This window comes from Meleagris gallopavo, chromosome 1 (assembly GCF_000146605.3).
Source record: "Meleagris gallopavo isolate NT-WF06-2002-E0010 breed Aviagen turkey brand Nicholas breeding stock chromosome 1, Turkey_5.1, whole genome shotgun sequence".
In the NCBI taxonomy this organism is placed as follows: domain Eukaryota; kingdom Metazoa; phylum Chordata; class Aves; order Galliformes; family Phasianidae; genus Meleagris; species Meleagris gallopavo.
Genome location: NC_015011.2, coordinates 66992992 through 67006239, shown reverse-complemented (window position 1 = coordinate 67006239; position 13248 = coordinate 66992992). Strand labels below are relative to the sequence as shown.

The 13248-nt window shown below is 38.8% G+C and overlaps 2 protein-coding genes across 4 annotated transcripts in view; both read left to right on the top strand.

Annotated features, from left to right (window-relative positions):
• LDHB (lactate dehydrogenase B) overlaps positions 1 to 8824 on the top strand; it is a 9529-nt gene extending 705 nt beyond the window's left edge. Inside the window, exons 1-7 of one of the 2 annotated variants that reach the window (XM_019616847.1) lie at positions 255 to 488; positions 2366 to 2483; positions 2956 to 3129; positions 5489 to 5662; positions 6941 to 7058; positions 7541 to 7664; positions 8478 to 8824. In XM_019616847.1, the coding sequence (XP_019472392.1) occupies positions 270 to 488; positions 2366 to 2483; positions 2956 to 3129; positions 5489 to 5662; positions 6941 to 7058; positions 7541 to 7664; positions 8478 to 8645 (1095 nt within the window). In that variant the 5' untranslated portion in view covers positions 255 to 269 and the 3' untranslated portion in view covers positions 8646 to 8824. Of the gene's footprint in view, positions 1 to 254; positions 489 to 2365; positions 2484 to 2955; positions 3130 to 5488; positions 5663 to 6940; positions 7059 to 7540; positions 7665 to 8477 lie in introns of those variants that run through there. The other variant, XM_010715784.3, reaches the window with a different exon arrangement.
• Positions 8825 to 11048: 2224 nt separating this feature from the next.
• Positions 11049 to 13248, top strand: part of GYS2 (glycogen synthase 2) — a 49232-nt gene continuing 47032 nt past the window's right edge. Inside the window, exon 1 of one of the 2 annotated variants that reach the window (XM_010715764.3) lies at positions 11049 to 11240. The gene's annotated coding sequence lies outside the window, so the exon portion shown is untranslated. The remainder of the gene's footprint in view (positions 11241 to 13248) is intronic. The other variant, XM_019616844.2, reaches the window with a different exon arrangement.

Genomic DNA, 13248 nt, shown 5'->3' with positions numbered 1-13248 from the left:
GGGGAGGGTCGGATGGATGCGGGGGTCACCTTCATTTTCTGTCCTATCAGCTGGTTCTAGAGAGTGATTTCGTTGCGAAAATGCGCTGAGGCCCTTCCCAAGCTCTTCTTTCTTTTCTTTTGAATTGATTAAGAGTTTTCCGTAACACAGCTGGAGTCTGCCCAGCGGAGCTCTTTTGCCCACAAAGAATGCGGGCGAAGCTGAGATCAGTGCGAAGGACAGGATAGGAAACAGAACCATAACTTCGTCATTTTTGTTCTCGTGCATCTATGCCCTACTGTCTCATCTCTGAACGATTACGGGTGCCTTCCAAGGGCTGCTTGATTTACCTTAAGCTGCTCTTGTCTGATTGCATAACTGCTGTGTCCAGAGCAGTGTATGAAACTAAAAATCAGGGCTCTAACTGGAGGTTACCCTGCATTTTTTTTTTTCTTTTCTTTTTGGCAATTCTTAAGCTGCTGTCTTTGAACAAAGCAAGGGCTAAATGTGTAAGAGAACCTTTGCCTTTTGTTTTTAGAGAATGTGATGAATGAATTAAATCTGATTTATCGTTGCCTTTTTGAAAAGACAAGTGGGAGCCACAGGTCTTCATTTTCTTCCCAGGAAGACAAGCAGATGTGCCTGACCCCCTTGAAATGGCAAATCTTATGTCAAATAGCTCACAGGGTTGGCATCAAGAATCTGGCGTATACAGCTGAAATGTCTGTCATGTCATTGGAGACAGTCCATCCTGTAGTACCTCGAAGATGTATGTGTTAAAGCACAAATTTTATTTGTGGGGGAAAAAATGTTGAGGGTCTTTCACTTGCTGATACTTAAAGCTTGCCAGCAAGAAAGGATAATGGTAAGGAAAGGATAATGGTAAGTAAAGGCTACTGTGAGGCAGGTACTGATGTGGAGGTAACTTTTTTTTTAACAAGTATACAAAACTGAAATGTAATTGATGGAGGGGAAGACCATTCACAAATTACTGCCTTCAAGGGTGGCAGAATAGAAGCCAGGTGAAATGACTGCAAGCTTCATTACAATCCTGCATTTGTGTTTAATATGCTGCTCTAAGCAGGATCATCTTGTCTACAGAAATGTAGTTTTTACTACGTTACTAAAATATTTGTTCCAAACCTGGAGTGAAAATTGGGCTTAATCTTTCAGTCTTGAAATATGACATAATGGAGTGAATTTCCTCAGAGTTCTGCTCTTCTCATTCTCTCATATGTGTGTACTGCAGTATAAACCACCTTAACAGCAAAACCACTTGATTCTTGTCACTGAATCAGATGTGGCTTTGACTTCTGCAAGATGATTGGCTGCCTGAAATGCCTTCTGCTTCTTGTTAAACTGTAGCATAAAACTTTGTGCCTGATCTGCTGTGTGTTAGTATTCGGATACCTTTGGATCCTAATGCTAATACTAAGTATACTTTATACTTGTGCTATTTCATACATTGTTTCAGTGACACTACAGTTCCACATCAGTTATTTTTAGCTCTCAGAAACAAGTCACTGATGTTACTGTACTGCTCTGGGAATGGAAAGTTCTTCAGTTTCAAGGCAGCTCGTTTTTAAGGGGAATATTTTAAGCTGCTTTCGATGGTGATTGTGCAGACTTCATTCCTGTGTGTGCTAATGGCAAGCTGAATTTTTCTCTAGGCAACACTGATGCAAATTCATGAAATCATTTCTTGGAGCGATTCCAGGTATTCCTGTGGTTCAGTGGGAACTGGCTCCTTCACCTGCAGTCTGGTGAATGTTTGGTGCAAGGTCTGGACTCAGACCCACATCGTTACGGATTTATATATAAATCCATAAGTAATCGCATCTCTGTACACAGGCTGTTTTCAGATTCCAATTTCAGTAACTTCTTAGCTTAACACTAGTGTTTTCTATTAGGATTTTTTTAATGTTTAAACAATTGAAATTTCTAGTTTGCTGTTAGTCTGCAGAGTAAAATTAGTGCTGAGTATGAACTCCTGAAGTTTTCCTCCAGTGACTAATTAACTGTTCTGAATGTAAACAGTTTGCACAAAAGCAACAGACCAGTGCAGTTTTTTTACATCTGAAGTGAAAAACTTAAATATGTTTGCTGTATAATAGTAGAGGGGTAGCTGTGCACTCACATTCCCCACATATAACTTTTTCAGAAGGTCTGAACAAGGCTGGCAAGCCTGTGCTGAAGCAGCCTGTGGCTCTGTTCTGCTGCATCTCACAGTAGCACCAAGATAGTTTTGTCCTGGTTAGCCTTTGCAGAAAGTTGCTTTCAGATGTAACGTGTTCATTTAAAAGTAATATAGCTTAAGAAGCAACTTTTAAATATGAGTTAACAGCTAATTATGTATTAAATTCCTTAAATTTAATTATTTCTTCAGGGTCTTTGTGATGAGCTTGCTTTGGTTGATGTTTTGGAAGACAAACTAAAAGGAGAAATGATGGATCTACAGCATGGGAGCTTGTTCCTTCAGACTCATAAGATTGTGGCAGACAAAGGTGAACTTCAGATTCTTTATAACAGTACTCTGTAAGCTTAATTGTATTGCTCATGTAATCAGAACTCTTAGGGTTTGGCATCAAAAGATTTTAAATTAACAAATTGGGGTGAGATTTTTAGTCTCTCATAATCCCAATGGGGAGTGGCCCTTAATCTGAGCTTTTCTATATCTCTTAATGGTCACTTTACTATTTTGGGCAACAGTTAAAATTGATTTTAATGAAATGCTAGTACTTCTGTAACGAAGAACAAATACCTTTCTCACTGTACAGATGGTAGAAATAAGATTTGGAGGGGGGAGTTGAATGTAATAGAGGTCTGTGTGCTGATGCATCAGGACGATGTCTTACATCTGGGCTTGAATGTTGGTACAGTACAGTGGCTACTTGAAAAACCTGTGTGAAAATGATGATGCTGTTGAAATTGCTGATAAACTTATTTAACGGTCTTTGGTTCTATGCATGGTTGTAGATTATGCTGTCACAGCCAACTCGAAGATTGTGGTAGTAACTGCGGGTGTTCGTCAGCAAGAGGGGGAGAGTCGTCTCAACCTGGTTCAGAGGAATGTGAACGTCTTCAAATTCATCGTTCCTCAGATTGTGAAATACAGCCCCAATTGCACCATCCTTGTGGTTTCCAACCCAGGTAAAGCAGATCTCTACAACACCTATGTTTTCCATTTTTAGAATACTAGTGATGCTTCATTAATCTTCTCAAATATAATTTCCAATATGAAATTTCTTATCTTTATTTGGACATCTGCCGTATAGTTGCTAACAGTGAAAATATAAGAGCTCTAGGAATTTGATATTATTTATTCAGGACTCTTAGTGATTTGTATTTTAAAGCATTTCTAATGATAAATGAGTTCTTACCTACTTTGGCTTAAGCAGGAGGTAGCTTTAAATTTCTAGCTCAAAAGGTTTGAATGATTGGGAGATACTTGCGTGTAAGTAGTGTGTAAGTAGTGTGTAAATCAAACTCCTTGACTGGGGCTTGTCATAAAATGGCCTGGGTTGAAAAGGACCACAATGATCATGTAGTTTCAACCCCCCTGCTATGTGCAGGGTCCAGCCACCAGACCAGGCTGCCCAGAGCCACATCCAGCCTGGCCTCCAATGCCTCCAGGGATGAGGCATCCACAGCCTCCTTCGGCAACCTGTTCCAGTGCATCATCACTCTCTGTGTGAGAAACTTCCTCTCTAATATCCAATCTAAACCTCCTCTATCTCAGTTTAAAACCATTCTCCCTTGTCCTATCAAGGGATGGGATAAGACTGGATATGGCCATTCTTCAGAATGGAGGATCTGCCCTTTAAGATATCAACCTTGTTAAGATATCAATACTTGTTAAACAGCCGTAGTAATGTTGAAATAAGATTAATACAGCTGTAGCCATATATTCAGGAAATAGTATTTGCATGCTGAGGCTCATGGTAAGAGGAAGGAGTATGAACTCCGGTGTCCTTTGTAGGAAGTCTCTGTAGGGTGTTTTTTCTTTGATTCAGCACTAGAGTAAAACAGCTGCTACAGAGCCCTGGCAATGAGGTGAGACTGCTTTTAAAGCACCTTAGCAGTTAAAACAGTGCATGTAAAACTAATAAGTCAGCTGCTGTCTGAGTAATTAGGTAGTGTACAAATCGTGCTATTGAGTACTGGTATACTGAGCAAGTGACTTCTGTGCAAGTACAATAACATGGCAATTTTAAACTTATCTGAAAATGAAATCACAGATGAAATTGTTCTTGTTCTAGCAAGGCTGAATTCAAACTGCAGACTCCTTTCCAGTAGAGCAGCTGTGTGAGACAACTGAACATGCTGCTTTTTCCAGAATTACTTTGCTTTTTTTTTTTTTTAACTCAATCTGTGGAAACCTCATGTTTACTAGTTTTCATAGTGCAGCAATTGTAAGCTTCAGAAAGGACTTCAGGGGTGTCAGGGCATCAGGCGTGTCTAGCTATGTGTTGGTGTGACCTTTGTGTCCTTCCTGGTTTGACTTCCCCAGAGCTGTCTGGGCTTTAATTCGCATAGCACTGCCCACATTCTCTCCTGTATAAAAAAAAAAAAAAAATATCATATTGTTGGCAAGCAGTGAGATAAAACTGAACCCCAAAGTTTGCATGTGTCCAGGGGAAATGTAGCTGTTTGAGAAGCCAGTACTCCATAGTCTGCACATAGATTACTGTGGCCCTGGCAAGAGCAGTACCAGTTGTGGCTATAGCACAGCAGTGCTATTGGGAACGCCCCTTGTAACATGAAGGTGCAAACTGCACTGAGACTGCATGCTTTTGTTGCCCAAGCAAGCGATCTATATATAAATATATTCCCTCTGGAGAACCAGTTTTCCTTTGAGACTTTTGGAGTCAGCATTCAGTGTTGTGGCCCGATTATTATTCTTGCTTAGAGCTATGGATTTGAGTTTTCCTTCAGCCTGCCCCAGCCTTAATTGGCTTGTTTTTCTCTAAATCTATTTTTAGAGCCAAATGCAGCCAAAACATAGAGCTCATTTAGCTTTCCATGCTACAGAAGTAACCACTGTAGAAACTGTTTAATGAACAGATGCATTCAAGAAGTGAACCTGGAGTAGGAGTAGTGTATGTACATGTCAAGATTCTTTTTTTTTTTCCCCACTGTAAATTGCTTTGCTGTTGCTTATGAAAAAGTGGAACGTAATGTTACTTCAGGATATTGCTTGACTATTTTAGCCAGAGAAAAATTTCAGTGCCAGTTCTGGTTGCTTTGAGGGGTTTAGTTTTAGCTGACAGGATACTAATTTCCAAAGACCTTCTTTGATTTTTCTGAAGGGTAGCTAGATGGATCCTAAGCTTCCGGTAGTTTATTCACCTTTAGTCCTTTAAATAAACAGACCTAAAATACAGTGACCAGTGAGTTCACTTGTGTTTTGAGTCTTCCTGAGAGCCCTACCGCTTGCAGCAAATACTTGGTGTGTTATTTCTGGTGTACGTGAATGGTTTAACTCGCTGTGTGTGTTCTTCTTTTTTAGTGGATATATTAACCTATGTCACATGGAAGCTGAGTGGCCTGCCAAAGCACCGTGTGATTGGAAGTGGCTGCAATCTAGACACAGCTAGATTCCGCTACCTGATGGCTGAGAGACTTGATATCCACCCAACCAGCTGCCATGGCTGGATCTTAGGAGAACATGGTGATTCTAGTGGTAAGGAGCACTGTGGAAGATTTTTTTTTTTTTGATTAAACAGTACAGTACTAGAGGTTGAAATTGCATGTGTTAAAAATCCTGAATGATCAGATACAACTGGGCTTGAGTGGCAAGCAGCACTTTGTATAGTGAGTTGAGACAATTAAGTCCAGGAAATCCTGCTACTGTTTTTTTTCCTTTTTTTTTCTTTCTTTTTTTCAGTTAACATCATTGTGACTGTATAACTAAATCCTGACCTGCAGAGGCCATTTTTTTAAATGAATGCTAAGAATTCCAGTTCTCTTCCTTTACTTGTAGTTTTTGGATTTCCATCATCAATACTGTCTGTAGCAAGGCTTTCCACTGAAAGCTGTGTTAGTGTTATCACTACGTCACTAAATGGGATTGTTGCAAATAATCTAAAAGGCTAGTAATCCAGCTTGAAGTAAACAAAAATCCCTTTATTTTGTGAATTTTATCCATGCTATTTCAATAGAAGCTTCTTTGATTTCATGGTTTTAAACTTATTTGTCTTAGTTCAGCTTTTATGTTTATTTCAAGTCTGAAAGGATGCAGCAGAACAACTGTATGGATGATGGCACTGCTTTGAATTTTAGTGCTACGTGTTTTTTAAGAGATCCACATTTCACAGTGTCACACTGCGTCTGATCAAAGTAGTGTCCATCAACTACAGTACTAATCGAAGCAGTAAGAGAGCTTATTCTGCTTCACTGTTTCATCTACTTTTGCTTTAAAGTATTGAGGAACATTCCTAGTGGATTTGCAGAAGCAGGAAATGAATCTGCTTGTAAGCTTTCGATACGAAAGGAGATTGACAAATTCCTTTCTTGGTGTTCTAAGCTTGCATATTGCTCAGGGAAATAGAGTACAGTTCTTGGAGGCTAATACTCATACTGATCAGTGGGGCAGCAAATGTACATACAGCAGTTCTTCAGTGAAATTTGTTCTAAAAAGCTGAATAAATAACTCATATGTCTGTTTGCAGGAATTTGAGGTTTCTGACCTGGAAAAAATAGCTCTCTAAATCTTTGAAGGACTGAAAGTTCTGTTATTCATGTTTAGAGATGAATTTCAGTGTCAGTACAGAAGTGTTTTCAGAATATTCTGATATCCGGTGTTCTCAGAATTAATTCTTGTTCAATGAAGACAAAATCTGCCTCAGACTTTATTGTGGCTCTGGCTGCTATTGTTTTGTTTCATTAATATATCCTAGCTAGACCAAGAGCAGGTGGAGTTGCTAAGTGCTGTGGAGCTTATACTCTTTTTTTGTTGCAGTGGCTGTTTGGAGCGGAGTTAATGTGGCAGGTGTTTCTCTCCAGGAGCTGAATCCTGCCATGGGAACTGACAAAGACAGTGAGAACTGGAAGGAAGTCCACAAGCAGGTTGTTGAAAGGTACAGTGAGTTGAGGAATAATGTGGATGTAATAATGGAAATGGCTTTTCTGCATGCTGCATCTCCTTCCCACCTCAGCTTTTGTGTATTCAGAATGACTGAATCACTGTTCCACTGATTTGAGTGAATTTGTTACTATTGTTGAGAGAATTTGTTACTATACATGGCTTTCTATTTTTTCACTATGAGAATTGTTCATATGAGGAAGCTATTTTTCTTTTTTCAGCTAATGCTGAGAGAACAATAAGGTTTTATTGTTATTATACATTTGGTTTAACATACGCTCTGTATTTTATGCTCTAATGCTGGAACGTGTGACTTTTTTCTCTGGCTTTTATAGTTCTAAAAGTTGCAGTGTGTCATAGGAGTGTTTTGTGGGTTTTTCTTTTTTAGATAGGGAATATTTGCTTATCTAAGACCTTGTCTTCAGTATACTTTGAATGCTCTTTAACTAATGCTAGTGTATTTCAATGTTTCCTTAGTGCCTATGAGGTAATCAGACTCAAGGGTTATACAAACTGGGCCATTGGCCTTAGCGTTGCTGAGCTCTGTGAGACGATGCTGAAGAACTTGTGCCGAGTTCATTCTGTGTCAACACTGGTAAAGGTAAGAAATGTTGGTATATTGGATGCTCAAGCACAGTCTTTGTTATGGAAAAACTGAACAGTGTCAGTTAGCAAGGTGGTGAACAAAGGAAGCTTTGTTTTGTTTTTTTAAGAACCTACTCTGAATTTCAGGTGTTACAAAGGGAGCATCCTATTGTAATTTTATTTCCTGACTTCTTAGTTCTCTGCTCTGTACTTGTAAGAAGGGTAAGGAAATACTGTACTGCCCAGCATTGTATTACCCTTGTGTGAAATTTGCCATGTATGGCATACAGCTTCATTAAAAGAGGCTGTCAGTGGGAAAAACAAACAAACAAACAAACAAAAACAAAACAAAACAAACAAACAAAAAAAATTTTGTGGAAGCCCAAATGTGTTTCCATGAAACACTCCCTAGCTAAGGTGCTGGGGCAGAGCACTTTTTTTGTTTGTTTGTTTATTTATCTGTGCCAGCTGAATAACCTCTAGTGGACCATGGGCTCTGGGCCAGCTGATTTTACAGCTCCCCCTATAGTCAGAAAAATTACCTGCCACTTCTACTTGCTCTAATCCTACAGCTTTTGAGTTTTGTCAGACTAACTTGTTAGATATAAATAGGATTTTTGGAGTTAGGATTTATGAAATAATCCATTTTATTATTGCTGTTTGCTTTAAACCAACTCTATTTTCAAATATACAGAGTGAAAATTTTCTGCAGGCTGCAGAGTAGTAGTCTTAAGATCTGATGTCTGAAGGCTTCCTGCTGTATAAATTAAAAGCAGCTCTGGAGTTATGGATTCCCATCAATGATGTAATACTCTTTTGTTTGTGACAGGGCATGTATGGCATTGAGAACGATGTCTTCCTGAGCCTGCCTTGTGTCCTGAGTGCCTCTGGATTGACAAGTGTCATCAACCAAAAGCTGAAGGATGATGAAGTGGCTCAGCTGAAGAAGAGTGCAGACACATTGTGGAGCATCCAGAAAGATCTTAAGGATCTGTAACTCACATGTTAGATTGCAGCAGTAGAAAAACAGCGTGTACAAATGTGGGCTCTCTACTCGCTATACATCTCTATGGTTAACATTAATGCTCTTCCAGACTGAGCTTTTGTCCACAGTAGCTAAACGTAAGCTTGCTGTAACGCACAGACCTTATGAACAAATAAAGCAACTTTAAGGCATGTTTTGGTGTCCTAGTGACTTATTTCTAGTACTTAAAGCTTATTCTGACCATAGTGTTCACCATTAATACTGCCACCTGATATATGAGACTGTAGACACGTGTATTTTCTAACGTAAGGTTAGCAAAACTGTAGTAATTACCTGTGGAGGGACTGCAGTAATACAATCTTATTGGAAGTAATTTCTGTACAGTAGATAACTTGAAATCCAGATGCTGACTTAAGCACCTGGGAATTGAAACTTTCCTGATATTTTTACTGTTGGGTGAAATAAATTGATCCGTAGGTCTGGAAACCTGCTATGAAAAATATTTCTGCAGATATCCTGAAGTTTTATTACCTAAATTGATGCTTTCTACTCTACAGAGTAGACACTAACTATAAAATAATGAAAGGAGTAAGTTGCTGAGAATGACACAACTTCATTTGCTCTTGCTCTGACCAATATATCTCAAAAATGAATGGTGGAGGGACGTAGAAAATGGAGGATGCTCACTGATGCAATTCCTCACTGTTCCCTTGTTGCTGTTGCCAGAGAGGAGATCAGTGCCTGCTTCACTGTTCCCCTTGTGAGGAAGCTGTAGGCCACCAAGAGGCCTCTCTTTGTGCTGAACAAATCTGGGGAACTCAGGTGCTCCCCATCTTTCCTCTAGACGCTTCACAACCTTCATATTTCTCCTTTGGACACTAATGTTACGTCCTTAAGTTGTGGCACTGACAACCACACATGAGACTTGAGGTGAGGCTGCACTCCATGGAGAGCTGGGCAATTTCTTCTCTTGGTTGGTTAGCCATGTTGTGCTGTTCATTTGGCCCTTTTGACTGTCAGAACAGCTGTGTTCAGAAAGATAAAACTGAGGCTTAATACTAAATTGCTTGTGTGATGCTTGGGAGGCAGTTGTGAGTGTTCAACCGGTATGTTTTATTGTGTGGCACTGAGAGGTTTGTAAATTTGTGATGGGGGAGGTCTTTCCCTTATTCATTTTTCCTCTTTAATTTTTGAAGTGAGAATCAAGGTTACATTTTTTGCTTAGTGATCCTTTGATGCCTAAATGGAAAATCCATAAAAACTGAATGCATTCGAGTATTGAAGTCCACAGCATGTTTACTGGGTTAACTGCATAGATCCTTCTCCACTTTATTCATACTTGTACTGTTCTCAGTTAGTGATATAGTTCAAAACTATGTTGTGGCACTTCACTTTTTTAGGATTGTTAAGGCTGGTGTGTGTGAAGAGGCATCAGCTGTCTTAAAGGGCAGAGAGTGGGCAGTTTTCCTTTCTGTCTGTAAATCTTGATTATTCTTGAAGTTCTCAGCTGCTATAAAACTGAATTTTGTCCCTGATTAAATCAGCATGCAATCCTCACTCATCAAAGAGCAGGGTCTTACTTTGTGTTCTGAGATCAGCAAACTGATACCTAGGTTGTGATGCCTTGAAATTAACACAGGAATCACTGCCTGAGCTGGGAAGCTATTGTAACCCTAGTGTCTGTCTGTTCAAAATTCTCTGTATCCACAGGTTGGGGTTTTTTTTAGTGATCATAAATTCAACGTTAACACATCTTTTGTGCCTTGTCATTAAATACTCAGAGAGCTAAAGACTGTCCCTATCACAAGAAGGTGCAGTCTGTGACAAAATAGAGTGGCAGTATATAAACAAGAAAGGTAATTGAAAGAATGAGGAAATCTCATCAGTCTGCAAGATGAGCAGTTTTCTTAACACCCTAACTAATTATTTCTACTTTTGGGGAGATGATGTCACAAAGGAATACTCTAAGAAATAATGATAAAGTGGCCTTGTGTGCATTATGGGTGGGATTGGTTCAAAATTGTTAAATATCAACAACTATCTCTGTCTAGGAAATTTTCAGATTTTGTTAATAAACTCTTCAGATTATTTTTGGCATTACTGATATTTGTAAGTAGTATGCAAGTACATTAATAATTCTATAATTATTTTTTGTTAGGATTCTTATCACATAATCTGTATCTTCATAGCAGTTGGATGGCTGTAGAATAGCTTCCCCATGCATGCTTCCACAATAGCAGCCTATCACTTTCTGTTACTTGGAGTTCATCTGTAATATAAACTTACAGCAAACATAAAAATTCTTTACTGACTATATTGCCTTAGTTTCCACCTAACAGATGCTTGTGGCTTTTGAACATAGCAGACTCCTGCTTATCTTGTCTATACTTTGCTTTTACAGCCCTATAGATACATGAACTTTGCTCCTGTGAAAGGCAATGCAGGTCTTTAAACACATTCCTATGTATCAAGGGGTACCTTGGCCTTAAGAGAAAACATCATGGTGCTGTTGGACTTTATGTCGAAGTAAGCAGGAAAAGCCAGTATGCAGAAGCACAGCAGAACACTTCAGAAAGCACTGAGAACAACTTGCTTGATTCTCATGAGGTAAGAGCAGTAAAGTTGTTTTGATTCCTGTAAGGACCTAGGCCCCCTGTATTTGCAGCTTTATAGCTAGAGTACAGAACAGAAAGTCAGTCTGACTGCTCTGCAAATGTCAGACAAGAGATGAGGAAATACCATTGGAAAATGGAGAGAGGAGGGATATTACTGGCATGGTGGTACCAGAAGACCAGAATGTCATCCTCCATGTTACACTTAACCTTGAATATATGCTTATTACCACTGTATAACATAGATTTACAAATAAAATAAATGCTAAGGAGAAAGAGCTTGATTTTTTCTATCTGCACATTTAAGCCTTTGAGGTAAGTGGGTATGCAAACATTAATTATACTGCAATTATTTTTTGTTGTCACATAGTCTTGTATCTTCACTGCAGTTGGTGTAGAATAGCTTCTTTATATATGCTTACAGAACAGCAAACTATCGCCTTCTGTTACTCGGATATCCTTTGCATCCTTTGTTTATTTATAAGTCTATATGGCAAGAAACTATGCAAGCTTAGTAAAGCATCACTGATGTTTGTGGTAATCAGCCATCACTTAAGCAAGAGGTGGGCTTGTTCTGAGCTCACCTGCAGTATTCTATTAGCTTCTCCTTTAGTAGTCAGAGGACAAAAAGGTCAGAGAGTTGGTGGCAGGATTAAACAGTGGAATGGTGTTCAAGAGAACATATAGGTAGGTATAGAGTTTTTTCCTAGACTGGTAGTGTTTACATGACTTTCATAGAATCTAACTTAGAACTGTGTTTTGTGATAAGTAGGTGACTTGTGTCCTCAGTTGCTCATCAAATTGCTGTTATCACTGTGTTGATACAATTTACATCAGTTCTGTGCTGCAACTAAATGCTACTTTCTTCAATTTACAGATATAAATTGTTACAATTATGTTGCACGTTCTCATTGATATATAACCACAGAACTTTCACTAGTGTCAGTGTGATTAGGAGCCCCAAAACGTTTAAGAGCTCCATCCTTATATCTAGAATGACACATTGCGATAGTATAACAAGGCCCCTCAGGCCAATGTCTAATTTTTGGTATTTCTTTATCTACGAGTAGTTCTCCTTTAATTCATGTCTCTGAGCACAACCTTAAGTAAGTTAAAACTTTCAAAGCTTTCCAGAGATTACAATAGTTAGGGTCTTTCTAAAACACACACCGACCACAGTGGTGTACTCCATTTGTATAAACGATTTCCTGTGATGCCATTGCTTTGTGAGTTATTCTACGCAAGCAAAAGAGTCATGCAAATCATTAACTTAGATGGTCTATTGGAGAGCTCAGACTTACGAGGCTTGGATTTGTTCAGTGTCTGAAATGAATAATTTACCTGCAAACATGAGCAACAATGCACAATATGGCCCAGGTACTGGATGTGCAAACTGATTTCTATGCAAATATTTTCTCCCTTATGCTGTCCTCTTTAAGAGCTCTTCAAACCCTACTTAGTTGTGTTTACACACTCAACATCTGAGGTTAAAAAAAAAAGAATCCATAAAATCTTCAAAACAAAGTGAAGGTAGACACCTATCAGCAGAAATTTCTGGAAGGTAATATCTGTAATTCTTGCATAGTGGGATGTACTAAATGAAAATGCAAAGGGAATAAAAAAGACATTTTTTCTAAGGTACATTTTCTATCTACGTTGCCAGTTCCACATTTCAGGCAATGACACAGGAATGCTATGGTTTCCAAGGCCTCTGTTCATTCAGCTATCTCCAGTGGTGTCACTGGGAATGTGTAGACATGAGTAGTACACCTTAAAATTATATCAAACTCATTTTCCTACCCACATATGACAGTAGAGTAGTCCTTGATACCCTCAGACTGAAGATCAGTCTGAGAGACTATTTGTTGTTGAGCTTCTGTTCATTATACTGAATTTGTTTTTCCAGTGGTGAATGGTCTTGCATTAGAAGGAAATAAGTATTTTTAAAATGACTTCTGTATTGTGCTGATTCTGAATGCTCTGGTAGATATATATATATATAT